This window comes from Lutzomyia longipalpis, chromosome 3, assembly GCF_024334085.1.
Source record: "Lutzomyia longipalpis isolate SR_M1_2022 chromosome 3, ASM2433408v1".
Lineage (NCBI taxonomy): Eukaryota > Metazoa > Arthropoda > Insecta > Diptera > Psychodidae > Lutzomyia > Lutzomyia longipalpis.
Window position 1 is genome coordinate 27,568,542 of NC_074709.1, and position 26,444 is coordinate 27,594,985.

A 26,444-nucleotide genomic window follows, 5' to 3' on the forward strand; every position below is an offset into this window, starting at 1 on the left:
TATGTATGTACGAGAAGTGCTCTGGGGGGCTTTTATGCGTTTGTTGGGTGAAAGAAAGCACAAAGAGAGCTTTTCTTTTGACGCTTTCGCATGTCTTTTGCAGACTGCTGAGGCAAAGACGAAATCGCGAATGCCTTTTCGCTTGGCCAGATTCACAACACAGGGACGTTCCACCCTTGGGCTTGTTGAGGGGAATTCCACCAATACGGTCAACACGGTGGAAGATACGGAGTACAGCAGTAATGAGAAGAAGGGCATCGAAGTTACATCGTTTAACAATTCCGACGAGGTTTGTCAAGATCTTCAATGTTATTTTCCCGCTAGATGGCATTGTTTTTTTATTTTTTTTTTTAAATTTATTAATCTTTCAGTTGGTTTTAATCTGATTCTTTCTTTGAATTGATAAATCTATAACCAACTTCTAGAATTTTTTCTAAGAACTATCAAAAATTATTTAAATGTTTGCTACTCAATTGGTCCTTTTTGGGACAATTTTTGACTAATTTTAACTATGTAAAAATTCAAAAAGTAACGGAAAATAGACAATAAAACATCACAAATTTAATTTTCAAGAAAGTCTATCTAAATGAATAAATATTTGCCCCACAATTGCCCAATACTGGAACAATTTTTTATTTTACGCAGAAAATTCAAATTCAAATCAACGGCAAATGGGATTAAAGAACAATTCATTTCACCTTTAGGTCCCCGGAGCATCGTCAGCTAATCAAATCACAACAGTGTCGCATTTTATCGTGAATCAAGGGGAGAATGGTCAGAGTCATCAGGTGAAGGTAACCACAGCCCCCGCGGAAACTCCAAGTGCTCCCATTCCCACAACAGCCACCATCACACCGTCATCCGTGGCCAGTCAGCTGTCCACACCGACACTGCATCCGCACAACCAGCCACCGAGTCAAGTGTCGACGCCCATACAGCACAGCGCCTCGGCGTCAACGATGAATCCACATGCACAGGTTTCCAAGCGCAAGGAAACCCTCGAGGCAAAGCGCGAACGCAAAGCCGCCAAGACGCTGGCCATCATCACGGGGGCATTTGTGGCATGCTGGCTACCCTTCTTCGCAACAGCCCTCCTTCTGCCACTGTGCGACGCCTGCCATATCAACGATACCGTGTGGTCGCTCTTCCTGTGGCTTGGATACTTCAACTCCACCCTCAATCCCGTCATTTACACCATCTTTAGCCCCGAATTCCGACAAGCCTTCAAGCGTATCCTCTTCGGTGCCCATAGAAACTCCTACTATCGTCCTGGAAAGTTCTAACAGGTATCCCCTCCATCCCCCATTTAACCCTTAATCTACATAACTCTTACACATAAACCACACGAAAAGTTAAGGATTATGCATTGTGTGTGCCCTTCGTTGTGTCCTTTTCAATCACTTTCTCATTCATTTTTAATTATATTTCAATGAAATCTTATTAAAATAATTTATTTTTCAATGAAAAAACTCAAGATTAATCCAGAAAAAATTCAGAAATGAACGAAAACCTTTTAAAAACCATTTTTCTCGAGGGCGGGCTTTTTAAAATTATCTGCAAATAAATTGGACTAAAAGAGGCGCTCTTTTGCCATTCAATTTTAACCTTTTCACTCTGAAAGGTTGAAAAAAAAACCCTGCGAGAGAAAGTAGGAAGAAGAGAAAAGGCAATCAAATTGAAAGCCACAGCAGCAAATTAGCTAGCATTTGATCATTTTTTTCTGCCTGGTTTGAAGGAGCTGGAAAAACTACACGGAGCAGTGTGAAAGTGGGAATTCAATCTGTTCTTGTCAAAAAAAAAAGTAGAAAATAAAAAACTTTCTGATTTAGTGGAGTTTTCATGATGGGAAAGCTCTTTTCCATGAGCTTTTCCATCCCCCGTATAAAGCCACAAAACTCTTTTGGGGGTTTGCACAACCATTCATCTTTAGCTTATTTCTTTGCTTCTCTCCCTATACTACCCCACATCCATACATGTCTAAGGGATTCTCTTTTTTCTTCATCCGTATTTTAAGGAGCAAAAAAAGTGAAAAGAGTGAGAAAAATTCTTTTGGGGAAAAATCCTGCATTTTATGCAAGGAAATTGAATATTTTGAATGTCTCTCGTGCATTTTCTTTTCACATTCCGCCACGATATTTATTCATTTTTTTTCCTCGGCTTCTCATCCGTTTTTTTGCAACACTCCAACTCATTGAGGAATCCCGCATAAGAGTGCGAGGAAGAAGATTGGAAGGAAGAGGGGAAAGTGAGAGAAAAATAAATAAAAAAAACTACATCCCTGTATCCCCCTCATTAATCACAATGATTTAGTGAATTTTCACCGCCACTAAATCCAAAACTTTCTGACATTCTTCGCCCTCAAATCTGCATCTGGACTTAATAAATCGCCCCATCTTGCCTTTTTGGCAGCACCCCCCTTAAAACCCAAAGCATCGTATGTACCATGCAAAGAATAACAGGGACGTTAACAGGATGATTAAGGACACCGCGAAAGGGAGCACATGATGGAGGAGAAACAATTTTTTATAGTAAATTGTGTAAAAAATATAACAAAAAACGATAGAGTTGCGAGGGTGTGAATTATTATTTTTCACGCAAATACAGGGTGTATCAGATTAAATGTCCCAGGATGAGGTGTAATTTGATTATAAACTTATGTGAAAAATTTTTTAAGTGTAAGAAAAGCTTCTAAATGAATCTTTCAGCTGAGACACATTTTGTGCTATAAAAGAATTGATATTTTCTTTATGAATTATCTCATCATCATGTTTAATGATCAAATGACAGAACAGAAAGTATTACAAAAACGTCGGTGAAAGAGTAAAGATCGTAAAAAAAATAAAAGTAAATACTTTAAAGAAAATCCTTCTGTTTTATAGCACACAGTGTGTCTTGGCTAAGAGATATTAATAGGTAGTATTTTTTTAGACCTTTCGAATCTTTTAATTCTCTCTTACAGAATAAAATTTGAAAAAAATAAAAAGCGATTTTAGAAAAAATTATTCCTAAATTTTATTCTATTTTAACTCAAAATATTTCCTAAATTATTACTTTATTTTTCTACGTGTAACATATTTTTAAAAAAAATGTTTTTAAGTGGCGTTTCGGTGATTTTTCTCTCCTTCCTCAGGCACAGATAAGTGGAGAAGAATTTATTCTACATTGACTGTCCCACAAAATTTATAACCTGATGAATAAGCTAAAAATCACCAAAAACTTTTGAATTTAAATTAAAATAAATCATAACTTAAAGCCATTTATTCTGATGCACCCTGTTATTTTTTAAGTAATTTTTTTTAGTTAATCCATTCGATGCATTTTGGCACAAGAGGAATTTACTAAATATTGAGATGAAGGAATTAGAAAATATAATATTAGAGTTATCATTAAAAAAATGTAAAATAAATAGCAATCCTGCATAAGGAAATGTTTTAAGGTACATTTTAGAGTATTAAGGAACAAGAGATAAAAACACTGCTGTACATATAGTGAGAAAATGTTGAACTACTAATGAGATACTAATGAAAAAAAATGAGAATATTCAATGAAGAAGAAAGAAAAAAACTTTATATATTAATCAACAATATATCGTAAGTATAGTTAGTCGATAATTTAATTTATAAATAGAAAATATTAATAGAAAAAAAACCTAAATAAGTTACTACTGAAAGAAGTTAAAGTTAAAAAAAAACTATAGTGTGACTTAAATATTTAGTACATTATATTGTAGGTAAAAAAAAAGTAATAAGGCAAAAGAAATTAGAGATAAATTATTGAGAATCAAATTAAGAATACAAAAAACATGTTAAAATTTGCAAGAAGATGAAAAAAGTCTTTTAGAGATAACAAAACACCTTTTAAGTGTAATAACCAAATGAAAAAAAATGTGGAACGTTTAAATAAAAAACTATTATAGAGCAAGATAGTTTGTAAGATGTATTGAACGTATTCAAATGGGGTATAATGTTAAAAATAAAATTAAACAAAAAAAAATGTATAAAAACACGAGAAATCAAACCAAGATCCAAAAAAAATGAATGAAATTTTATATAAGTGTTTCAAAAGAAGGAAAAAAGCTCTGTAAATAATTTCCCAAAAAATAAAATGATGAAGTTTGCAACTGAACGATTTATAAAAAATTTAAAATAGAAAATTAAATAATAATTTTTCTTGTTAAACAAAAATGTAGGAAAAAATGAAGAATTTGTTGAGTTTTAACCAAACCCAAAAGAAAAAAAAATGAAGAAAAGGCGTGCGAAGAAGGAAAAGGAAATGATTTCAAGAAAATACGTATTGAGGTTAAAGCTTTATACACATTATATGACAAAAAAAAAGGAAGATGAAGAAAAAATGTCACAGGGAGCTTTCTTAATAAGAAAAAAACCAACAAAGCAGAAGAACTTTGTCGACAAAGTGCATCATTTGTCGACAAAGTTGCAAGTGCTACAACTTTTCTGCCATCACACAGAACATCATTAAGTGTTTGAAAAATTATATTCCAACTCTCTCCCCCCTCAATGACACAATTTTTTGCATGGAAAATTATATCGGATAAAAATTATATTCAAAACGAATCTAACAAAAAATTATATACTTTTTCCCATATAATTTTCCCAATGTGGATGAGTTTCCCAAATGCAGAGACCAACAAGAAAATAAATCATCATCCTTAAAGAAAATTTTGATGAATACGAAGAAAGAAATTTAAAATAGTTTTATTTTGAAGAAATTGTTATAAAAAAAAAAGAAATTTCTTATAAAATCAAGCAATAGAAAGTCTTCATTTTGGACGCAGAAGGAATAAGGAAAAACTGCCCCAAAGGAGCTTTTTATTTAAAAAAAAAAATGAAAGGTTGAAAGAAGGGGAATTGAGTGTGCCAAAAGAAATGCCGCAAAGTTATACAATAAACCGACCACATTGCTAAGAAACCCTTTAAAAAAAAAGAATGTTCATCCTAAACCCAAGAAAAAAATGTAAAAAAAAAGTAAATCAAAGTGAAAGAGAATGCATGTCTAACATCAAAAATAAATATTAGAAATCAAAAAGAAAAAAAAATTGTAAATAAAATGAAGGAAATCAATAAAGTCATGTAAATATAAATTAAAATTTGATGTTTATTTATTTCTGATTTATTGCATCCATATTGAAGCACTGATGCATAAGATGCGTAAGATTCATGCTCTTTGAAAAATTTAATAGAATGGGGGTGTGGTTTGTGCTTTTTTTGGTGAATCCTTTCAATTTTTTAGCCAAAAAATGAATGAACTCCTTCCGCATGAATTAACAAATAAATTGAACTTAATTGACAAGATGGGCCAGAACCCGTTTTTGGTTTCGCCGCATGTGAATATAAATGCCGCATCCGGGAATGGGAGTTCGTAAAAAGAACAAACCACTGGAATTCTACTAAGGGGATGAAACAGGCTAAAAAGTTCTTCGGAACGTGCCTACCAAAACATCCTGAAATTATAAATCTGAGCAAACCGCTGCTTAGAACCTACGCATGGTTCGCAACGGGCCACGGCCCTATGAACTACATGCTTAAAAAATTCGGCAGGTCCGACACTGACGTCTGCAGATTCTGCAATTCCGAGGTGGAAACTGCCGAACATCTACTCTGCCAGTGTGACGCCTTGGTCCACTCTAGGAGGCTGCATTTGGGCACAGGCACCTGCAAATTGCCTCTCCCAAAAAGCATTACTCCAATTGAGGTCGTCAAATTTATTAAACGCCTCAATATCCAACACTAACCAAGGGGATGCACAATAGGCCCACATGGGCCGCAGTGCACAGGAGATGAAAGTCTCCTAGCCCCATTTAACGTAACGTAACGTAATTGACAAGATTTTAATGAAGAAAAGGAGTTTATTCATTTTTCGCATCCCCACATAGGATATTTTCAAGAAATTAAACAACAACAAAAACCCTCTAAATTACATTTTATTTAATTTAAATCCCTGACTAACGAGGACAAATACATTTGAAATTCGACTAAATGCTCATTATTCTTCGGGAAGATGACATCCAATCTGCGTAAGAGTTCTCCCTGCTACGTGAATGCCCTCCTGAACACATTCCTTGGGGATTTTACCTCGGATGTAGGCTGAGAAAAATCCCGCCACAAAGGCATCTCCTGCTCCTGTAGTATCCTTGATATTCTCAACCTTTTCCACAGGAATTTCCTGCGACTTCACCACACCATTGATGATCTCAATTAGCCGCACAGGAGCTTCCCCATCAGTTATTACAAAGATCTTATCCTTTGCTGCATCCCTGGCAATGGTATCCACCCAAGAAATGAGATTTTCACAGCCAGAAGTCTTGGCAAGGGTGGAAAATTCACTGACATTGCCAAAAATGAGATCACACGCCTGTACAAGGAACTTAAACTCCTCCCTGAGATTCTCAACGATGTACTTTGCATTTAAATTAATTGCCACCTTTGTTGTCGCCCCCATTGTCTCCACAAGCCATTGGCAGATGGGGAAGCGTTCGGGGACAAAGTAACCCTCAATGTAGAGAATCTTTGAGGGAGTTATTCGCTTTATTGCCTCATCTGCAAGCCAGGAGAGTTGAATTTTAAATGCAGCCCCAATATCAGCCACAAGACAACGATTGGGGCCCCCAATTAAGCACAAACACACCGCAGTGGAAGCACCACGAAGCCTCTGGAGGCTGCAAAAGGACTTTTCTCACGAAAAAACATTGAAGAAGTTAATTTTTTCATACCAAACATCAACGCCGCTTTTCTCAATCAGCTTAAGAAGTTTCCCACCATTCTCATCATCCCCCACGGAACCACAGAAGATGATTTCTTTCTCACCAAGGGCACGCAGGATTCGGCATGTATTGAGGGATGAACCACCGGGATTTAGTTGAGCTGTTTTTGCATACCTGAGGAGGATTTTAAGCGAAGAAGGATGCTTGATAAATGACTTTGAATTACTTCTTTTTACTGTTGAGGCGCAATCAATCAAAGAGAAGAGATTTCTTTAAAGAAAATATTTCTTTTTGGAGGATTTATAGATAAGAAAAAGCTCCAAAAACTCACAAGGAATCATTTGTATTGATAAGAATATTTCAGAGACATTTTTAAGAATCTTTTTATGAGGAAGTATGTAGAGTAAAAACTCCTTAACTCACCTCTCTTCTGCATCATTCTTCAGTGCCATTAGCCTCTCAATGGGTACCTCCAGTTGTTCGTTGGCCTTCAAATTGTACTTCCCGCGTACATCTCCATCCTCCACGGTTAAACTCATATCCAGGATGGGATTGCCAAAGGCCACGAGAGTAACCCTGGAAGGCAGGAAGACAATCCCAGTTAAATTCAGGGATTATTTCGTGATCTTTTGGGGGGTTACATTGAGAGGGTTTTCTTTTGGATTTTTTTTTATTCTTTTAGTGAAATCTCTTCTGCCACCGCAAGTCCTTAATCCCATCAAGAACATTGCGATTTGGCGATGAACGTGGCTCCCCGAGGAGATTGTACTTCTCCATATATTGTCGCGTAGCGAGAGACATTTCCGTACTCCAGGCATCACTCTGAGCGGGATTCCCGCGTGGGATTAAGCCTCCTGCGAGGCAGGAATCTGATGCACGACGATTGTCAAACACCTCCGGGGGTGCTTCAGTCTGTAACCCAATGGATTTGGTTGGTGGGGAAATTTCCGGAAGGAGGAGATCGCACTGAATGCCCACAGAACGCATTTGTGGGTAAACATCCACACTCTTATCCTTCATCTGTGGTTTCTCTCGTTTCTCTTCCTCCTCGCGATTACTGTGCTGCAGCCTCTGTATTTGTCCTTCGAGCTGTGTGCTGTAGCTCCCGAGAAGCCTCTCAAGCCTCGTAATGAGTTCATCGGATTTTGCATCTCCAGCTACATTGGGGGCATCAGGAATTGTCAAAACTCTGTTTCTTGGGCGTTCTAGAGGACTTTGTCGATCTAGCGCCGGATGGAACGTCTCGAAGTTCTTTGGAGGACTCTGAGGGGCATTCTGTGGCATTGCTGGCGGGTGGTATGCTGTGCTTGTGGTTGATCTTCCCTCCAAAACCACAAGATTCATCTTCTTCTGCCACTCATGGTAGGTTTGCCGCCTTTCCGGGGCTTTTTTGTCCACAATAACCGAAACATCCGGCACGGAAAACGCCGGCACTGGGATTTCCTCTCGTGGCACATTTGGAGCCACAGGACGCGGTAAATCATCTTCCTCGAATCCCTGGTAGTTCATTCTCACGCAATTTGATGGATTTGATTGAAAAAAACGACGAAAAATCTAGCAGGGAAGGTGAACTTTTCCTTTCAAATTCAATTCGCCAATTTTCACTGCAATTTCACTTACATTTCCACAGGATCTCCTGGCCAGGGATTAAAGGGATCTTCCACTGTTTAAATTGCAAAGAATTCCACGGGAATTGTGGATGATTTCCGAGAGAAAATTCAAAATAAACAACAAACAGCACGCGCGCGTTCCTTCAATTTTGACAAGCAGTCGGTGAAAAATATAAATGTGTGTGTGAAGTTTTGCGTGTGTGTTTGTGTTTTTATTTTGAAGTTCCAGAAGAGAGCAAAAAAGGGAATTTTGGAGAAAGACGTAGAAAAATTCTTCTTCCTCGTCACAAAGCTTCCCAAATCTTCCTGATCAGAAGAAGAAAAGTGAAGGACTTCCTGACAATTACGCACAGTAAGAGAAATCCTTTGAAAAAAAAAAGGAGGAGAGATAAAATCGATTAACCTACTTTTCTCATCTCCGCAGAAACTCTTTCCAGACTCCAGAAAATTCCTTTGAAAGCTCCAAAATGAATCCCTACGGACAACCCCCAGCTCCTGGCTTCAATCCCGGCAATCCAGGCTACCCACCACCGCAGCAGGTGAGTAAAATCATTTTAATCTTCTTTTGGGAAATGTGACCAAATTCCTGGGAATGAGTGACGAATTGCCTCATCAAGCTCAACCACCGAAAAAAAAATTAATTGCGAAAGAAAATCCCCCGAAAAGCTCTTTAATTGACGTGCTATCGCTTATCGCCCGCGCAATTGACGTGTGATAAGATTTCGTCACACCAGAACCGGGCAAACGAGCTTAATTCGCGCACTCTTCTAGGGCGGCTTTCCCGGGCATCCAGACAGTTACGGAGCGCCTGGCTTCGGAGGAGGACAAGCCTATCCACCAGCTTACCCGCCAAACATGGGCTACGCACCACAAGGACCAATTGTTCAGCAACCAGGAGCCTACGGTGGCCCTGGGATGCCACAACCCGGTGGCTACGTACCACCAGGCTACCAAGGACAACCCCAACCGCCCTACCAGGGAGGTGGTGGTGGACAGCATCCCAATGCACCGAACTTCCCTCCAGGACAAGGTGAGTTTTTTGATAAATCTGGGTGTGGCTGTTCAGGACAATCCGTGATCTGGTTGTGATCGCTGAAATTCAATCAAGTGCAAAAAGATGAAATTGCAGTGAATAGTGTGGTTGAGATCTCATTCAGCATGACTCATAAAAGATTCCGTATAAAATTGCGTAAAGAAGAGAAGAGAAAAAGTCTTATCAGAAACTTATAAGAGGCGTTGAAGCATTTCTAAATATTTTTCCTCAGAACATTTGGTTTAAATCGGGCTTTAAATATCAACGAAAAATAATATCGGATTGACTTTTTAGGCGCTTAAAAGACAATTTAAAATGAAATTTTTTTTTTAATAAAAATATAATGAAAATTTGAAAAACCACTTGACCGATTTGAGTAAAAATTTGAAAACTTATTAAAAAAAAAAGTTTTCTTGATAAATTCGATTACAATCAGATAACTAAAAGAAAATATGTATTGCCTTATTTTCTATGATATTTCTACACTTCACGTATTTTATTGTAAAGTAACGTTTGCCAAAGAAAACCACTTAACCGATTTATATAATTTTTTTAACCACTTTTTGAATTACGGATCCGTTTTATAAACAAATATTGTTTAATCGTTACAATCTTAAGAAAATCGTCTTATTTTCTCGAAAAATCAATAAATTACTCCTCATAAACCAAATGGCTCAAAAAACTGCTTAATCGATTTTAATAACATCTTCAGATCGTTTTGAACAAGAATAAAATTGAAAAAATAAAGGCATACAGTCGTGATGTCGTGGTAGGACCGTCGTCAAAATGACTTCTCCGCGGTAAAACGGCTTCAGAATTAAGAATTTTGCCTTCGCAGTGGGACAATTAGTACTATTGGAAAGGTAGGATACTAATTGTCCCTCTGCGAAGGCAAAATTCCTCATTCTGAAGCCGTTTTACCGCGGAGAAGTCATTTTGACGACGGTCCTACCACGAGGTCACGACTGTAATTCAGTCTGATTTATTTTACATCATTTTCTTATATCGTTGTGTCTCAATTCAGAAAAAAATTGTCACAAAATTTTATTTGATTACAATTTTATTTTCCAAAGCTTTCAAACCCCTGAAGAAAGTCCACATGATATCCAAAAGCTTTGAATCTTCTTCGATGCTAACGCCATCACATTGGCGAATCTTTAAAACAATTAATTTAAATTTAAATTCAAATAAAACAACTTTTCTGTCCGTTTCCATTCCTTTCATTCCGCAACTAAATAAAATGTGGGTTAATGTACCATTGCTTAGCACGTTTAGTATGCCTCAATGAACCTTTTTTTAAGTACATTTTGTAGCACAACATACGGTCATAAATCCAATTATTATTACCCTCAAAGATAAAAGAAAAAAGCAGAAACACTTTAAACTCACACGAAATATCGCGAGATATTATCAAATTTGGCTTTCGAAATATTCTTTTTATAGCGCGAGTTTTTTTTGCATTTTTTTATCTCTTCTCGTGACACTTGCCTATCTCTCGTGTCTCATAAAATTTATTGGGCGTTTAACTAGCTAATTGATAAGACGGGAACATTTTTAATTGTGCATGAGAAATTTTTTTTCATGAGCACCCTGTGTTAGATTAAGAAGCTTGTAGGTGGAGAGAAAGAGAAAGAGAATTCGTAAGGGGATTAGGGTGCTTGACTTCCTAGTTGAGTTTCTCCAGCAATTCCTCAAAATATTATTACGGCTCTCTTATCAAGCAGATCAAGAGACTACGATAACGTCCAGTCCACGAAGTTCTCTCTCCAATCTTTCCCGCAGTCTTACTTGTAGTCGTCTACTGATAATAACGCATTGGTGAGAGACTTTTTAATCAAATCGCCAACAATCTCGGTGGTCAGTGGGTGACAAAGCACCATCACGGAAAGATCCTCAGGGGAGAAAAAAAAGAGAGCCATGACAATTCAGGGGGGTACAGCAGTGGGAGACGTTGTAAATTCTCAAGTGAATCTCAATCGATCGCGCGGGAAATTGAAAAAATTGCGCCAAGCTGTGAATTTTGTGGAGGGAAAAGTGTCCAATTTGCGCGTAAGTGATGTGAGGAGCTTCCTAAAGATCCTCCGGAGGGTCCTGCATCTGAGGAAGGCACCCAAGAAGAAGGGCTACGATATTCTCATGACGGACGAAGAGAAAAGGTTCGTTGAGGCAGAGGAAATCCTCATCAACTCCAACTCAATTATTCTCTTATCACTGATTGTGTGTGTTCCTTCCAATTTAAACACAATCAACAATCATCCGTCGTATCTTTCCACTCTTATCAGTTCTTTGACTATGTGAGACTTGGGCAATATTTGCAGATTCATCTGAACTCACCAGAAAATATCGTTTCATGTACAAGGCAGACGAAGAAAATATTTATTTTCCCAGAGATTGAAGCATTTTTTTATGGGAAAAATATTCGTGGATGAAGAAAGAATTTTTTGAAAAACAATTTTGAGCGTTTTTTTGGTTTTAAGAAGAGCAAAAGTTCATTAAATTGAGCATTAATTGATCTTTATTAATTCAATGGAAAATTCATTTTAATTTATTCAAAAGTTCTGTAAGAATTAGGAGGTCAAAAGTTAATTAAAAATTATCATTTTGGCTCAAATTTTATTTATTCAAAATTAGGGAACGTCAATCTAATATGGGACCTATTGAAGGTTTAATTTTATTAAGTGCTCTGCTGTAGTACAACATTTCTTAATTAATTCCTTTAAAATGTTAAAAAAAAGGTCAGTTTTAAAGGTTAGACTTAGAAGACTTAGAATGAATTCTAGGTTAGAAAATATAGTTTTTAGGTCTTTTGTAGTCTCAGATCAGTTGAATTTTGATCTTTTTCATAAATATTTTCATTTATTTTTTTAAGGCCTTATTCAGCGACTAAGAAATCCTTGAAATCTTTGAATTTTGTACTGAAATTTCAAGATTTCAAGCAAATTTCAAGGGTTTCTTCAAATTTTAAGTGTCCCATATTCAAACCATTTTCGGTATATCCCCTTATATTTAAATAACTTTTGCTCCCTAAGTAAATATCAATGATCACGATCAAATCAAAATTTCTTTTATTTTCTTCTGTCTGAATGAGAATTTCTCTTGACCACATTATTATTGTAAGAGAAATTCAATAAATTAGATAAGCTATCAGGGTTCTGTCAACAAATCATTGTCCTTCCACTTTTGTTATCTCATAAGCTCTCTATAAGAAAGAAAAGAGCAATCAAGTTTCAATTAAAAGACGTTTTTGTCTTAATATTTAAAGATTTTTATTACACGACTAAGGGAGTTATCCCACTTAAGCTCTAAGCACTTGATGCTTAAGATTTTACATATGAAAAAACGAGAAAAAATACCGTTGTTTTCTCTTTCGTACTCACATAGAGGTTATGATGCTCAAGCACTTGGAGCTTAAGTGTGATAGCCCCGTAAGAGACAAACTTCTCCGATGAAAGAAAAGTTTAAAAAAAAGAGAGAATAAGAAGCTTAAATTTCAATTCTTCTTGTATAGATGGTTGGATGAGTTCACCGCCACGAGCCCCCAATTGCCCCCCTGGTTTGGAATATCTTACACAAATTGACCAGTTGCTGGTGCACCAAAAGGTGGAGCTTCTGGAGGCTTTTACGGGTTTTGAGACCAACAATAAGTTCACAATAAAGAACAGCATGGGCCAGAAGGTCTATTGGGCGGCTGAGGATACTGATTGCTGCACACGCAACTGCTGTGGCCCCATGCGCCCATTTGACATGAAAATCCTCGATATTTACAAGAATCAAGTGATGCATCTCTATCGTCCATTGCGCTGTCAATCCTGCTGCTTCCCGTGTTGCCTTCAAACCATGGAAATCTCTGCTCCACCGGGGAATATTATTGGGACAATTGAGCAGGAATGGTCCATCTTTACGCCCCAATTCAGCTTGAAAGATCAAACTGGGGAGACAGTATTGCGCATTGAGGGTCCCTTCTGTACATTCAGCATTTGCGGGGATGTGGAGTTCAAAGTGTTGACCCTCGATGGGCAACAAGTTGGGAAGATTAGCAAGCAGTGGTCGGGCCTGGCGCGTGAGATGTTCACTGATGCCGATCATTTTGGCATTAACTTCCCAATGGATCTCGATGTGCGCATGAAAGCCGTCCTTGTTGGTGCCTGTTTCCTCATTGTAAGTAAACTCTTCATTTCTTTGTTTTTAAAAGGATTTTTCTGTGTTTTTTTTAATTATTTTTAATGATTTTGATAATGTAAAAGAAATATCTTTTTCGGGAGAATTTATAACATAAAAATCTGGGCAATTGGCGATGAATTTTTGCAAAATTACCTTTAATTTCCAGGACGTGATGTTTTTTGAAAGATCTGGCAATAATTAGAAAAAAAAATGTAATCTCTATGTGAAAGTTTATTCAAAAAAATTACTCAAATTAACGGTAATATCGTGATTTATTCATAAGAAAATTTAACAATTACTAATTTAATTGTCGTAAAGTGTCTTTAAAGAAGAACAAAAAGAGTTTAAAATTTTTCCAGTTGTTTCTAGATGATTTTTATTAACAATTTCAAAATTTTATAGCAAAATAAAAGATGTATTGGGGCAGAAATTATTTAGATCTGTTATGGCATTGATTTTGTAGAGGATGAAAGATGAGGACGCTGATTACTAGTTTTATAGCAATTTTTGCCTTTTTAAGCTTCTTATAATTTATAGCATGAAGTGTGTCTTGACTAAGTTTTCTCCAATTTTTAATTTTTTAATCATCTTTATAAATTTTTCACAAAATACTAAAAAAAAAAAAAGAAGAAATTTGCAAAATTGAGGCCTTTTTCTTTATTATTTTCCTCAGTTTTCTCAAAATTTGATGTTATTTTACTTTCTTCTCTTCTATTTAGTTTAAAATACTTAATTTTATCGCAAAAATTAACCGAAAATTCGCTTTCTTCCCTTCCAGGATATTATGTTCTTTGAGAAGAGCGGCAACCGTGAGCAGGACCGTCCTGGAATGTTTTAAAGAATTAGCTGTTCGAGTTTTTATTAAATATAAGATGAAAAAAACATTAATAAATGTTAAAAATGTCTTCATTTAACGCGCAAATCTTTTCAAAAAAAATTGCATTTTAATGCGCATAAAGTTAAACTAAAACGACATATAAAGTGTACTTTTTAATGTAAAAATACCGAATTTTTTGACAAAGTATTTTATGTAGCTTTTTAGGGTAAAAGTGTCGTATTTTTTTGAAATGGTGGTCATTTATAAACCAAAGTTTACCTCAATGTTGAAGAGAATTTATTCAATATATAAATGTTAATTCTAATAGATTTATTGTAAACAAAGAAAAATTGAGGAATTTATTGCTTCTTCTGTGTTTTCCATGCTCTTCTTTGCTTCCAGAAAAATAACATTTTCACAAATAATTCTTTAAAAGAAAAATACGTACATTGTTTTATTCTATCTTTATTCTATATGACAACGTTGATGAAAAATGTGCAAAGGCTCTTAAAAATGTACTTTAATTAATATTAATATTTTTTGTCTAAATAAAGAATTTTCTTGAAATATTTTTAATCTTTTATTTGAGTTTTTAATAAAAAAAAAAGAAAATTAAAAATAAAAACAATCTGACCACCAGAAGTTCAGACAAAAGTCATTCTCCCCTAAATTTTTTTCCAGTAAGAAATTTGAATTTTTTGTACATTTCAAATTCTCAAGAGGTCGCTGCTGAATCCGGACGTCGTTTTTGTATTCATCCCAGGGAAAAAGGGCAAAATCCGGGCTATTTTCAGCGAAAAGGGGTGGAAAATGAGTGAGAATCAGAGGTAAGATCCCCCAGAATCAGCCCAATGCAAAATTCATCCTAAATTCCTGCCCGAATTTCCAGAGAAATCGATGAGAAAACTGAAGAAGAGGTTAGGGAGGCATTCCCAGACGAAGGTAGGGATCATCCCGGGCAGCCGGGGGATTTTGAAGTGAATCCCAGCGAGGAGGCTGGACAACAGGGTGAAGCAGGAACTGAGATTGAGAAAGCAACACCCACGTATGAGTGGAAGGAGATAACCAAAGAATTTTTCGTGGCCATCAAAGATCTGCAAATGGGTGAATTGATGCATCATGAGCTGTTTGGGCTCTTCGAAGCCATGTCTGCCATTGAGATGATGGACCCAAAGATGGATGCTGGGATGTCGTGCAAGAAGGAGAAGCCACTGCGCTTCCACACGGCAGTCAGTGTGAGTTGGAAGCTCCTGAAAAGATCCTTCCGGAGAGCAGTAAAAATGTGATTTTCTTTGCAGAATGGGCAGCTAAAGTTGGATAATTTGGAATTTTCCGAACTAATTGGAGTCTTTGATTCCATCTACGCATGCCTCGTGAGCTGGCTCGAGGGGCATTCACTGGCACAGACACTCTTCACCTGCCTCTACATGCACTTCCCGCATGCAATTGAGGAGAAGAGTCTCAAGGCTTTCTGCATCTCCATCTACAAGCTAACTGACTACATCCGGAAGATTATCACGCAGTGAGTTCTTCTTCGTTCAGCAAATCCAATATTTTGGTAATTTTGTGGAATTTCTCTCTTTCCAGTGCTTCCGTTTTTGAGGAAGAAGACTTCCAACCGAGTACCTTTGCCTACACCCTGTATCCCGATGTGTCAGACACAAAGGCATGTGCAATGCTCAAGGAAGCCGAAGAGGAACTCCAGAGGAAGGCAAAAGCAAATCCGGAGAATGCCGAAATTATTCAATTTGTAATTTGCCGACTGAAATTTGCCCGAATCCTGCTGCAGATCTTTGTGAATTTGTGGCGCATGAAGAGTACCCCGCTGTCGGAGGTTGAGATGAATGATGTTGCAAGGCAGCTAAGTAGCCTTTCGGACATAATTCCAGCCATGAGGAAGAGTATTGAGCGTGGAACGCAGCCGGATGCGAATTGTGAGTCATTTTGGGGCTTTTTTGTAGACTTTCTGGGGGCAGGAAGAGTAACAAATTAATGGATTATTTTTAGCTGATGCCCCTAATCCCATGGGCTTCTCCCCAATGGTGAATCAGAGACTCCTTCCGCCAACCTTTCCGAGGTACACAAAGATCAAAGATCGCCATGAGAGTGTGACCTTCCTGGAGGAGCTCATCCAGCGCCTCAGGCTCGCATGCAAAGTCACAAATTGCACACATTTCTACACAGCTCTGGTGAGAAGAAAATTCCTCCTGATCTTGTTCCCCTTAAAAAAAAACTTCCTGATCATCTCTTTTCCTGCAGAACTTCTTCATGGATTTCAGCAAAAAGTCCGGACATTGCCTCCTCTCGCGGAGCATGCTGCGATTCATCTATTTGAATCTCTTCAGCATGAATTCCTTCACGGATTACCTGAAGGAATCAGCGAAGGTCTTCATTGCCCCACCAGTGCTCATGTCACGCAATGCTCTATCCAGCAATGCCCAGGCACGTGAATGCGTTGAATCCTTCTTCAATTACACCCCCAACATGAACACCATGTACGTCTTCCTTCAAATTTGTGGCTACAATCGTGCCCGGCAGCGTGACAAGCTTGCCCGGCTTCTGGAGGAATTCTCAAAGCTCCAACAGGAAGCTCAGCGCCTGGACACGTATCTTTACATGCAGGACTCAAAGTCCGAGACAACATCGCAGTACTTGGCTTGCTTCGGCACGTGGATCCTCTATCAGTGCTTGCGTGCAATGGAGCTGTATTTGCTCTCTGGACTGGAATTGGAGCTCTACAGTGTTCATGAGTATCTCTATATCTTTTGGTATCTCTATGAGTTCCTCTTTGGATGGATTGTCTCCTCCCTCACGCGAGCTGAATCCTTCCTCCTGGATCAGGACTGTATTGTTGATCAGGTAACAGCCTCATTTGCTTCCTTCCATTCATAAAATTCTTTAAATTCTTAATGAAATTTCCAGTCAAAACAAGCCAGCAATTCAAAATCCCGCAAAGCCAAATCAAAGAAGAAGAAGGCAAAGCCCTACTTCCGGGAAATCTTGTACAATCAAGCCCTGCAGAATGTCTGCGGGGGCTTCTACAAGGGTCTCACGGGATTCGTGAAAGATGGCCGTATTCAGCAGCCAGCTGCTATATTTGACAATGAAAAAATTCGCTTTGATCATCGTTTTGCCCCATTTGCATGCCTCAAGACACCCCCAATGGTGCCCTATTTTGAATTTCGTCTCATGCGTTCGCACCTCCTGAAGCTCTCATCAGCTGAACTGTATCTCGCTGCAGCAAAGCACTTTCATCAGGGACGCACAATCCTCGAATCCATCCCAAATCCAGATGCGGAAATGCTGGAGATTCTTCATGTGACAAAGGTGAATTATGTCGTGATGAATCTCCTAGCCAATGGGCACAAGAAGGATTCAAAGGTACAGCCGGAATTTGATTTTTCCCACCACAGATATTTTCCCGTAATTAAGCAGCTGTGAAGTGAATAAAAGCTATGAGGAAATCCCTAACAATGGGCCTTATTCAGCGACCAAGAAACCTTTGAAATATTTAAATGTTGTACTGCAAGATTCTTCCTTGAGTTCCTTGAATTTTCTTCCATAACCGCCATAACCTTATTTTTGATTTTTTGCGGCGACATCTTGCGACGTTTTCCGGCAATTTTGCAATGTTTTCTTTTCGCGAGTTCACGAAAATTCCCAATTTCTCGCATAAATTCACAAAGAACATCCTCATAAGTTCCCTGAAATGTAGCACAAGCACCAAGGGAGCCCCCTACCTAAGCTATGGTGAGACTTCCCTGAAAAAATGCCCCCAAGAAAGAGAATCTCATAAAAGTGGGGTTATGTTTTTGCAGATCGAGATCCAGCTCCGCATTTTTTTAGTGCAAAAGTCCAGAAACTCCTGAAATCCCTGACACGACTGGACCTGGATAAGGTTTATAGGAAGCGAACAGTGCCTGAGAATGTGGTTGAATACAAATTCATGACGACAGAGCAGGTGCAGAAGGAAATTGAGGAAGGCCTCCGGAAAGCACAGCGAATGCTCCAAATGCCCCCAGTTGTGGCTGTCAAGGAGCCCGAGTGCAAGACACTATCGCAGGATCCTGCCTTGTCGCACTACTGTGAATCTGATATGATTTTCACGGACATTACTTACGGGTTGAGTGATTTTGAGCGAAAAATCGTCATCCGGAAGGTCGATGGGACACTCGAGACGGCTCCACAGGAGATCCGGAAGCGTCTCAATCAGATCTACTTCCCACACGAAGGACGGAAGATCCGTACACCGAAAATGTTTGAGCCAGAATACCTCCGGAAGTGCCTGGATGATCACAAATATGAATTTATCCTGGACAGATTGACCATCCAGTATGAACCGTATGAGAGGGACTTTCACGACATCTCCAGTCAGACATATTTGCATTTGAATGAATCCCGTGAGTTCCAGCAACTTCGATCAACGAGACATTTTGGCCCAATGGCTTTCTTTCTCGCCTGGCATCGGATTACGGACAATCTCCTCTTTGACACCATCAAGAGGGATTACCTGCTCAATGGAGTGGAGCTGATTGAGCTTCAATGCCATCTCAATGGATCCTCCCTCCCTGCAGAGACACTCTTCACACAATTACGAGATCTTACAGCTCATGCTGAGAGAAAACTCACCCACTTCTCGCCATCAGGATCTCCGGAAGACACCGTCAGGCAGGAAATTGAAAGTAAGCTGGGAAAATCCGAGGAAGATCTGCAAGTGGATCGTGTTTGTCTGGAAATCCTCAAGGATTTCGTCAAGAATCATTCGCAGAAGAAAGCCCAGCTGGAATTAGCCCTGCAGACGCATGAGGAAAGCAATGAGGAGAAGAGGCGCATCCTTGAGGGTCTCAAATCAGCCCATGGGGTTAATTAGTGGCATGTTAAAGATTATATATAGTCCAGAAAGTTTAATAAAATCTCATTTGAGAAGAATTTGTTTTTGTTCTCTTTCTTGAATTTTATCTCATTTTTCCAGATTTATTGAAATATCCGGCTGCGTATAAAAATTTGGCGCGCAAGAAATTTATCATTTTTATCGATTTTTCTTGAGTTTTCCCTCAAATTTCCCCATAATTTTACACAAAAACTCTTCATTAACAATAAATTAATTAAATAAAAGAAGAAAATTCAGATTTTTATCGCTTTTTCATAAGATTCTCATAAAAACGACTGAGAAATAAAAATGAGGTTAGAATGAAAAATTCCCGCCAGGGATGACTAACATGGAACGCCCACGTTGCCAGGAGCAACGCCAGGAAAACAAATCAGTTGAGTCATGGAGGTGAATTGGAAGCAAATCCTCGCGGTGAGTCCTGAAAAAATTGACGATGAAGACAGAAAGGATGAAATTTTCGAAGAGCTAATCCGCATCCAAGATTACGAGAAGTTCGATGGGAAAACCTACAGGAAATTCTTCCGCCTGTGCCAGCACCTACTACGCTACAAAGGGGAACAGGTGACGTCCCTGCTGGCTGAGCTGGATGCCTTGGCAACGAAGGAAGCTGAACGGGAGATCATTGGGACGCCTGAATATAAATCCCTCGAAGCTGAAAATGTGAAACTCCGGAAGCAAGTTGAACGCCTAGAATTCTCCAATGTGCAGGCTAAAGGGAAGATCAAGGAGCTCTCTGAGGAAGTCCTGAGTATGCAGAAAAAGTACCAAGATAGTCATTTTGGGAGTGAGAGAGAAGACTCCCCGGATGCCCTGTCGGATCTCGATAGGCAGCAGGAACTCCTCAATAATATCAGTGCGAAGAATAAGCACATTAAGCGCCTACTGAAGGACATTGAGACCCTTGAGGCGGAATCTGGGGGGTTCAGGAGGCAAATCCAGGAGCTGCGGGATGCCCTGGAGGAAGCCACATCCAGCCTGGCCGCCGTGACAGATAAATATGCTGAGGCAAAGTACAAAATCCACGAGCAGAATGAACACATTGAAGCTCTTGGGGTGAAGGTTCGTGATCTGGAGGAAACCATTGAAGGGATGCAGAAGGAAATGGAAGATCGTGACAATGAGATTGATTCCTTTGGACGGAAGCTCGAGGAACGTGCCTATGCGTGGAAAAATCTCCTCGAAGAGAAAGACAGTGAACTCGAGAACCTCAAGGGGAAGTACGAGGAACTCCTGGAGAAGCATCCTGGATACAATATTGATGCAGAACGGAAGGAAATGCGTCGCCTGCAGCAGGAATTGCAGGAGAAGAGTGAAAAAATTTTCCAGCTTGAGGGAGAATTGGAGGATCTACGTCAAAGCCAATCCAGAGATGTTCCGGACAAATCAGCACGGAGTGGTGACAGCAAACCTGGGGGATGCTGCGAAGAGACACAAATCCTCCTCGATCAGGCTAAAGAGAAAATCTCCGAGATGGAATTTGCAATGATTTCCCTCGAAGAGGACAACGTGCTCAAAGCAAAACAAGCCCTGGAAGCAATTGAGGCGCTAAGGCAGTATGAATCCGGAACAGATGGGCTAGCACAGGCACTCATCAAGATTGCCACACTCGAGAGGAAGATCAAGTCACGCGATAAGCAAATCTGTGCCCTCGTGGCGGAGCTGAATACCCTCCAGAATTTAGCCTCTGAGAATGCAGTGCTGCGGAAGAAGCTGGGCCTGGCTGAAGATGAATTCATCTCCACAACATCCATTCATGCAAAGCAGAGGAAGCTGGAGAAGCTCTGTGAACGACTTCAGCTGAAACTGAGAGCTTCCGAGGAGATGCGCCTGCAGCTGAAGCTGGAGAAGAATGACCTGAAGCGTCGCCTCAGTTCCCATACCCGGAATGCAGAAGACCTTCCGGCAGATACGAAAATCTGTGAGAAATGCCTGAAAACCTTCACCCCGGATGACTCACTGTGCACAACATGCTCCCGGAGTGATCCCCAGAAAGATGACGAAGGCAGTGGGAAGAAGAAGCTGAAGCAGCTGGAGGAGAACTATCGGATTGTTGTGGAAGAGAATGAGAATCTTCGTGTGGGAATGCATGAGATTCTCCACAAACTGCGTGACTACGATGCCTCATCTGACCACATTACCATCGACACAACAACCCTGGAGAAACTCCTACATGCCCTGGATGCTAGAAGTGTCAGCGGGTGGTATCATCCAGCTATGAGGATGCAGAATGAACTCCTTGTGGTTAAGGAGAGAGAACTCGCTCTCAAAGAACGCGTGAGGGTGTCTGAGAAGCAAACCAGCACTCAAACACTCCAGGAAGATTCAAAGAAGCTTCCAGGAACCAACGTAGCCACCCAAACGGATGTCCTGGAAGACAAATCAACCAGCTTTGACACCCTCTTTGGGCACATTGCAGAAAAGACGAAAGAACTCGATGACTTCCGGGAGAAATGTTCAGCTATTACCTCTGAACTGCAGCAAAAAATCCTCGAAATTGATTCCCTGAAGCAACAAGGGGAGGAATTGAAGCAACTCCGTGAAATTCTCAGTCTCTCTGAAGATGAGAGAGATAGGAATTTGCTGAAGAAGAGCGAAGAGTACTCAAAGCTTAATGGAGAGATTCAGGAGAATCGCCGGAAGTTGGAATTTCTCATGGTTGACTATGAGAATGCAGCTGAAGAGCTGAAACACGAACGTCGTGATCGGATTCTCCTGATTGCCGAAATGGAGAAGGAGCTTGTTGGGCGAAGAACACGAATACGTGATCTTGAGGAGGAAATCTCATCCCTGCGCCGAGAGATTTCCCACCATGTTCCGGAAAATGAGCACAAAAAACTCCTGAATGCCCTGCAAACGTCTCAAAGTAAATTAGCCCAAATCTCCACGGGAATTCTGCAAAATCTTCCATCTCTGGACAAGCAGAAGCTCCTCCAGGAAGACACAGAAGTTCTCAAGGACTTTGCTGTTGTGGATAGCAATCTCACAGTTGACTTTATGACACGTCAGGAATTCCTGGATATGAAATACGAAGCCCGGAGGGCAAAGGATGAGCTGACCAGGCTACAGAGTGAGAAGAAACATCTTGAGGAAGTTCTGAAGGTTACCCAGCAACAAATTTCATCCCAACACGACCTCCTGACTCATTACTCCGACGAAGAAATCTCCCTGAGGCATCTTGTCGTTGACCTTCAGTGCTCAGGAAGTGAGAAGCAATTGCTGGCCAGGAGTGCGAGAGAAATTGAGAGTCTCAAAGAATCGGATTTGAAGCAAAAGAAGCAAATTGAGAATCTCACGGCAAAGCTCAAGGATGTCGAGGAAAAACTCCTAGAAGCTGAAGGAAAACTCGCTGGCACCAAACAAGAAGCATCCAGGAGCAGGAAAAATGATCTCCTGAAGATTCAATACCTCACACAGAGTCTCCAAATGCTTCGAGTGTCCTACTGCAAATTCACCCCACTCTTCCTCATTGTGGACTTCATTGAGATCCTGGGAAAGGCAGTGCAGCTACAAAAATCCCTCCAGGATGATGAGACAATCAAGGAGGCGAAATTCCAGGAAGAAAACCTGGACAACTGCCTCCGGAAAGTGAGAGAATCCCTTAAAAATGACGGGATTGAGGATAAAATTGCTCTTGTGCGGTATCAAACACAATCTGAGGACTTCCAGAAGCAACTCTCTGCCTCCCAGAAGCTCCAGGAAAATCTCCAGCAAGAACTGATAGAGATGAAGGTGAAAAATGCCGAGAATGCCCAGCATTGGAACACTCTGGAGCTTCTTCTAAAAGCCAATGGCCAGAAGGAAGGGAAGAAAATTTCTTCTCGTGAGATGGAAGTTCAATGTAGTCCGGAAATGGCCACAAAAGCCACAAATACAGAGAAGGAATTAATACAGAAGCCTCCAGAGGAGCCACATGAGGTTCTCCAGAAGACTTCCGCTGAGAAGCAGCAAGAGAAGCTCGTGGATAGCAATAGAATGTCCGAGACAGAGATGATGGCATCCAATAAATGCCTGGAATCTCAGCTTAAACAAGCCATGAGTTTAGCTTCAACCCGAAGTGCTCTGCTGCTGGAGACTGAGAGTCGTCTTGCGGAAGCTCAGGGACGAATAAAGGCCTTTGAGAAGACACTGGAGGAGAAGGAGAAGCTCCTGCGGGAAGAGCGCGACAAGAATGTAACGAATGGGGAAAAATCCAGCCGGAAGGATGACAATATTCTCAGCATAACCATTGCTTCCCTGCAGAATCTCCTCCTGGAAAAGGATACCACCCTCTCACGTTACCAGGAATTGCTGAAAACCGAAAGGAATGAACACAGCAAATCCACAAGTGAGTACCAGAAGGAAATCCACGCGCTCCGGGAGGAGATTAACCAGCAAACGCGGAAGTTGAAGGAATCAGAAGCAACTGTGGCGGATCTTGAGGGACGAATTCGCGAAATGAGTGTGGAAAAAGTCAAAATTGACTCTCCGGAAGTTTCTCCTGAGCATGAGAAACTCTTCCTGGATGATCGATATTTGCTTGATGAAATGTTTCTCGATGAGAAGCGTGTCCTGCTGGCCAATGGGGCCAAGGAACACATTGAGAATCTCGAGAAGAAACTCCTGGACAACGATGAGGAGATCCGAAGGCTTCAGCTGCAGCTGCGTGAAGTTAGCAAGAGGGAAGCAATGTGGGAGAAGAGTCTCACGGAAAAGGATAGAGAGATTGCAGCACTCAATGAGAGATTCAATGCGGATTTGCATGATATTTCCGACACAATTGCCAGCCGGAGGGAGATTGAGCAACTCCGGGAGATGCTGGAGGAAAAGGATCGTCACATTAATGATCTCACAGACACCCTGACTCACTTCCACGTAAGGATTTCCTGCTATTCTTGGCCTAAGAAGGTCAGGAAGCTTCAATTTCATTGAATTTTCTTTCCAGGATGATCAGCAAAAGTTCATGAGTGATGCCACCCTCCATTCTGCTGACCAATTAGCCCAACTTAGTGCTGAACTTAGTCGAGCAGAAGCAACCAATAAAGTCCTGAACACACAAATTGAAGCCCTTAAGCGTCAAATCACTAATCTCAGTCAGAGGGAGAAGCAAGCTCGGGAAATGGTCAAGACACTCAAAAATCAACTAATCCGTCGTCCTGTAATCTCCATCAAGAATGAGAGGATCACATCCAGAGAGGAGAATCTCCAGCGGCGTGTGGAGCAGGTAAGAAACTCCCGGAAATCCCTTTTTCCCTCTAAAAAATAATTCCCAATTCTTCCAGCTTCAAACCGAACTCCTGACCACGAAGGAAGATCTCCGGAAGCAGACAAATTTAGCTGAGAGTCGCAAAGCAAAGAGTGCATCGGATTTAAATCTCTGGGAGAAGCAGAAACGCTGGCAGGGTGTCGCGGAGAAGCAAAAACTGAAGCTGGCTGAGAAGGAATCCGAGCTAGAGAAGCTCAAACTCAATTTCAACACAGCAAAGGCAACAATTTCACGTCTTGAGCGTGAGAAGCAAGTGCTGGAGACTCGCCTCAGGGGTGGAAGTCGCTTCTGTCACACCTCATCGTGTCCACATTCCCACGGGGGGAAATACACACCAGCTGAGAGCCCGGAAAGTGACGATGAGTACAATGAGGGGGCCATTAAGGGTGTTACAGGAATGTCTACCGTTCCACGGGCAATCCAAGATGCCCTGGAAGGTGGTCAGGAGATTGTGGAAGCACTCAAGGCACGAATTGAATCACAACAGAGGCGAATCGTGGCCATGGAGTTGGAAGGAAAAGGTTCCAGTGCTGTGGCAGTGGAAGTTGAGAAACTCCAGGAGAGACTCTCAAAGCTTGAAGCTCAAAATCTCCGTTTGGAAGCAAAGAATCTCCAACTACAGCTAGACAATGACATGCAACGGCAGGGAGATGATGGGGAGCGTCAGAAGAGACGAATGAAGCACATGGAGGACTATATTCTTGTGCTAAAGAATGAACTAACCCAGGCAACGGCTAAAGGAAGTCTTCCAAGCACAAGTCAACCCCTCTCGGATTCCCATCAGACTATCCTGGCCCTCAGGCGCATCGTGGAGCGTCTGAAGGTTGAAAATAAAACTCTCCGTGAGAGCAAAATACCCGGAAAGGAGGGAATCTCAAAGGAAGCCTATGAAAAACTTCGTACAGAGTACGAGAAAATTCAGACACTTCACACCGAAGCTCTGGCCAGGGTTGCATCACTCGAAGTTGAGCTAGATCTACATGCAAAGACAAGCACAGAAGCAGCAGCAGCTGGGAAAACATCTCCGGAACATTCTTCCGACGATATAGCTACAATTAAGGAAAAATTACGCCACAGAACGGAACTTCTGGAGAAGGCTAAACTTCTCCTGACCAGAGCAGCTGCCAAGGAGAAAAATCTCCGGGAACAGATCATCTTCTGGAAGCGGAAGTGTTCAGAACTTCAAAATGTTCCCTTCATTGAGGAGACTAGCGAGTAATTTTTTTAAAAACTAATTTTGTGTGAGTGTTTGAGATTTTTTTCTAGTTGAGCCTGACTTAAGTTTTCATAGACCGGTCCTTAGTTTTTTAGGCTAGGCCTAAATTTTCTAGACTAGGCCTAAGTTTTTTTTACCAGGCTAAGTTTTTTAAACTGATCTAAGTTTCTTTTTTGACTTGGCCTAAAGTTTTTAGATTATAAGTAAATTTTCTAAGCTAGGCCGAAGTTTTTTTTTTTAACCTGGCTTAAGTTTTTTAAACTAAGCCTAATTTTTTTTTAGATTGGCCTAATCTTTCATTTAACTGACCTAAGTTTTTTTTACTAGGCCAAGATTTTTTGAGCAGGCCCAAATTTTCTAGACTATGCCTAAGTTTTTTAAACTAAGCCTAATTTTTTTAGAGTTGGCCTTAACTTTTTTCTTAGCTCGTATAAGTTTTTTTTTTGTTAGGCCTACGTTTTTAATGCTAGGTCCAGTTTTTATAGACTAATGTAAGTCTAAGCTTTTTAAGATAGAGCTAAGTTTTTTTAAACTAGGCCTACTTTATTTTTCACTAGACTTAATTTTTTTAATGTCCACCTTAATTTTTTTAGATTAGACCTAAATTTTCTGGGCAGGCCTAAGCTTTTTTTTTTAACTTGGCTTATGTTTTTTAAACCAAGCCTTAATTTATTTTTAGAGTTGGCCTAAACTTTTTTTTTAGATTTTTTAGATTAGGTCTAAGCTTTTAATTCTGTCTTTTTCGGCAGAGTT

The 26,444-nt window shown here is 40.1% G+C and overlaps 6 protein-coding genes across 10 annotated transcripts in view; 5 read left to right on the plus strand and 1 right to left on the minus strand.

Moving 5' to 3' along the window:
* The window catches only part of LOC129793571 (5-hydroxytryptamine receptor-like), a 48,287-nt gene extending 43,180 nt beyond the window's left edge, over window positions 1-5,107 (plus strand). The window contains exons 7-9 of one of the 2 annotated variants that reach the window (XM_055833683.1): window positions 104-289; window positions 705-1,286; window positions 3,301-5,107. In XM_055833683.1, the coding sequence (XP_055689658.1) occupies window positions 104-289; window positions 705-1,283 (765 nt within the window). In that variant the 3' untranslated portion in view covers window positions 1,284-1,286; window positions 3,301-5,107. Of the gene's footprint in view, window positions 1-103; window positions 290-704 lie in introns of both variants that reach the window. The other variant, XM_055833681.1, reaches the window with a different exon arrangement.
* Window positions 5,108-5,923: 816 nt separating this feature from the next.
* Window positions 5,924-8,445, minus strand: LOC129793573 (uncharacterized). 3 transcript variants are annotated; one of them, XM_055833686.1, is made up of 4 exons: window positions 8,342-8,445; window positions 7,145-7,297; window positions 6,731-6,895; window positions 5,924-6,676 (listed from the first exon to the last, which is right to left on the minus strand). In XM_055833686.1, coding segments are annotated over exons 1-4 (993 nt in total). In that variant the 5' UTR covers window positions 8,344-8,445; the 3' UTR covers window positions 5,924-6,003. The 3 variants fall into 3 exon arrangements, with proteins under 3 accessions (XP_055689661.1, XP_055689662.1, XP_055689663.1); XM_055833687.1 differs by lacking the exon at window positions 8,342-8,445 and adding an exon at window positions 7,363-8,318; XM_055833688.1 differs by lacking the exons at window positions 5,924-6,676; window positions 6,731-6,895; window positions 7,145-7,297 and adding an exon at window positions 7,373-8,275 and having other exon boundaries at window positions 8,342-8,442.
* On the plus strand, window positions 8,357-14,911 carry LOC129793572 (phospholipid scramblase 1). Of its 2 annotated transcripts, XM_055833684.1 has the most exons (5): window positions 8,357-8,683; window positions 8,756-8,870; window positions 9,103-9,361; window positions 12,873-13,522; window positions 14,304-14,911. In XM_055833684.1, exons 2-5 carry the CDS (start codon window positions 8,799-8,801, stop codon window positions 14,361-14,363), a joined length of 1,041 nt encoding a protein of 346 aa, XP_055689659.1. In that variant the 5' UTR covers window positions 8,357-8,683; window positions 8,756-8,798; the 3' UTR covers window positions 14,364-14,911. The 2 variants fall into 2 exon arrangements, with proteins under 2 accessions (XP_055689659.1, XP_055689660.1); XM_055833685.1 differs by lacking the exons at window positions 8,357-8,683; window positions 8,756-8,870; window positions 9,103-9,361 and adding an exon at window positions 11,184-11,520.
* Window positions 14,912-15,057: 146 nt separating this feature from the next.
* Window positions 15,058-17,841, plus strand: LOC129793574 (N-alpha-acetyltransferase 35, NatC auxiliary subunit homolog). Its single transcript, XM_055833689.1, has 7 exons — window positions 15,058-15,169; window positions 15,232-15,577; window positions 15,641-15,864; window positions 15,930-16,276; window positions 16,350-16,531; window positions 16,602-17,201; window positions 17,265-17,841. Exons 1-7 carry the CDS (start codon window positions 15,153-15,155, stop codon window positions 17,781-17,783), a joined length of 2,235 nt encoding a protein of 744 aa, XP_055689664.1. The 5' UTR covers window positions 15,058-15,152; the 3' UTR covers window positions 17,784-17,841.
* An 86-nt stretch (window positions 17,842-17,927) lies between these two features.
* Window positions 17,928-19,271, plus strand: LOC129793575 (28S ribosomal protein S22, mitochondrial). The gene is made up of 2 exons (XM_055833690.1): window positions 17,928-18,092; window positions 18,161-19,271. Exons 1-2 carry the CDS (start codon window positions 17,972-17,974, stop codon window positions 19,210-19,212), a joined length of 1,173 nt encoding a protein of 390 aa, XP_055689665.1. The 5' UTR covers window positions 17,928-17,971; the 3' UTR covers window positions 19,213-19,271.
* A 247-nt stretch (window positions 19,272-19,518) lies between these two features.
* On the plus strand, window positions 19,519-25,838 carry LOC129792338 (centrosomal protein cep290). Its single transcript, XM_055831250.1, has 3 exons — window positions 19,519-24,084; window positions 24,155-24,433; window positions 24,492-25,838. The coding sequence occupies exons 1-3, from the start codon at window positions 19,615-19,617 to the stop codon at window positions 25,692-25,694; spliced, it is 5,952 nt and encodes a 1,983-aa protein (XP_055687225.1). The 5' UTR covers window positions 19,519-19,614; the 3' UTR covers window positions 25,695-25,838.
* Window positions 25,839-26,444: the final 606 nt, after the last annotated feature.

Bases quoted from the DNA above. Each gene is read 5' to 3' on its own strand.
- LOC129793575 (XM_055833690.1), top strand. From the start codon at position 17,972: ATGTTTTCTTTTCGCGAGTTCACGAAAATTCCCAATTTCTCGCATAAA. The intron at 18,093-18,160 runs GTGAGACTTCCC...ATGTTTTTGCAG, and splicing joins AGCCCCCTACCTAAGCTATG to ATCGAGATCCAGCTCCGCAT.
- LOC129793572 (XM_055833684.1), top strand. From the start codon at position 8,799: ATGAATCCCTACGGACAACCCCCAGCTCCTGGCTTCAATCCCGGCAAT. The intron at 8,871-9,102 runs GTGAGTAAAATC...GCACTCTTCTAG, and splicing joins GCTACCCACCACCGCAGCAG to GGCGGCTTTCCCGGGCATCC. The intron at 9,362-12,872 runs GTGAGTTTTTTG...CTTCTTGTATAG, and splicing joins GAACTTCCCTCCAGGACAAG to ATGGTTGGATGAGTTCACCG.
- LOC129793574 (XM_055833689.1), top strand. The intron at 16,277-16,349 runs GTGAGTCATTTT...GATTATTTTTAG, and splicing joins AACGCAGCCGGATGCGAATT to CTGATGCCCCTAATCCCATG. The intron at 16,532-16,601 runs GTGAGAAGAAAA...CTTTTCCTGCAG, and splicing joins CACATTTCTACACAGCTCTG to AACTTCTTCATGGATTTCAG.
- LOC129792338 (XM_055831250.1), top strand. From the start codon at position 19,615: ATGGAGGTGAATTGGAAGCAAATCCTCGCGGTGAGTCCTGAAAAAATT. The intron at 24,085-24,154 runs GTAAGGATTTCC...TTTTCTTTCCAG, and splicing joins ACACCCTGACTCACTTCCAC to GATGATCAGCAAAAGTTCAT. The intron at 24,434-24,491 runs GTAAGAAACTCC...CAATTCTTCCAG, and splicing joins TCCAGCGGCGTGTGGAGCAG to CTTCAAACCGAACTCCTGAC.
- LOC129793573 (XM_055833686.1), bottom strand. The intron at 6,896-7,144 runs GTGAGTTAAGGA...AATCCTCCTCAG, and splicing joins AAGAATGATGCAGAAGAGAG to GTATGCAAAAACAGCTCAAC. The intron at 6,677-6,730 runs GTATGAAAAAAT...GTCCTTTTGCAG, and splicing joins AAAAGCGGCGTTGATGTTTG to CCTCCAGAGGCTTCGTGGTG.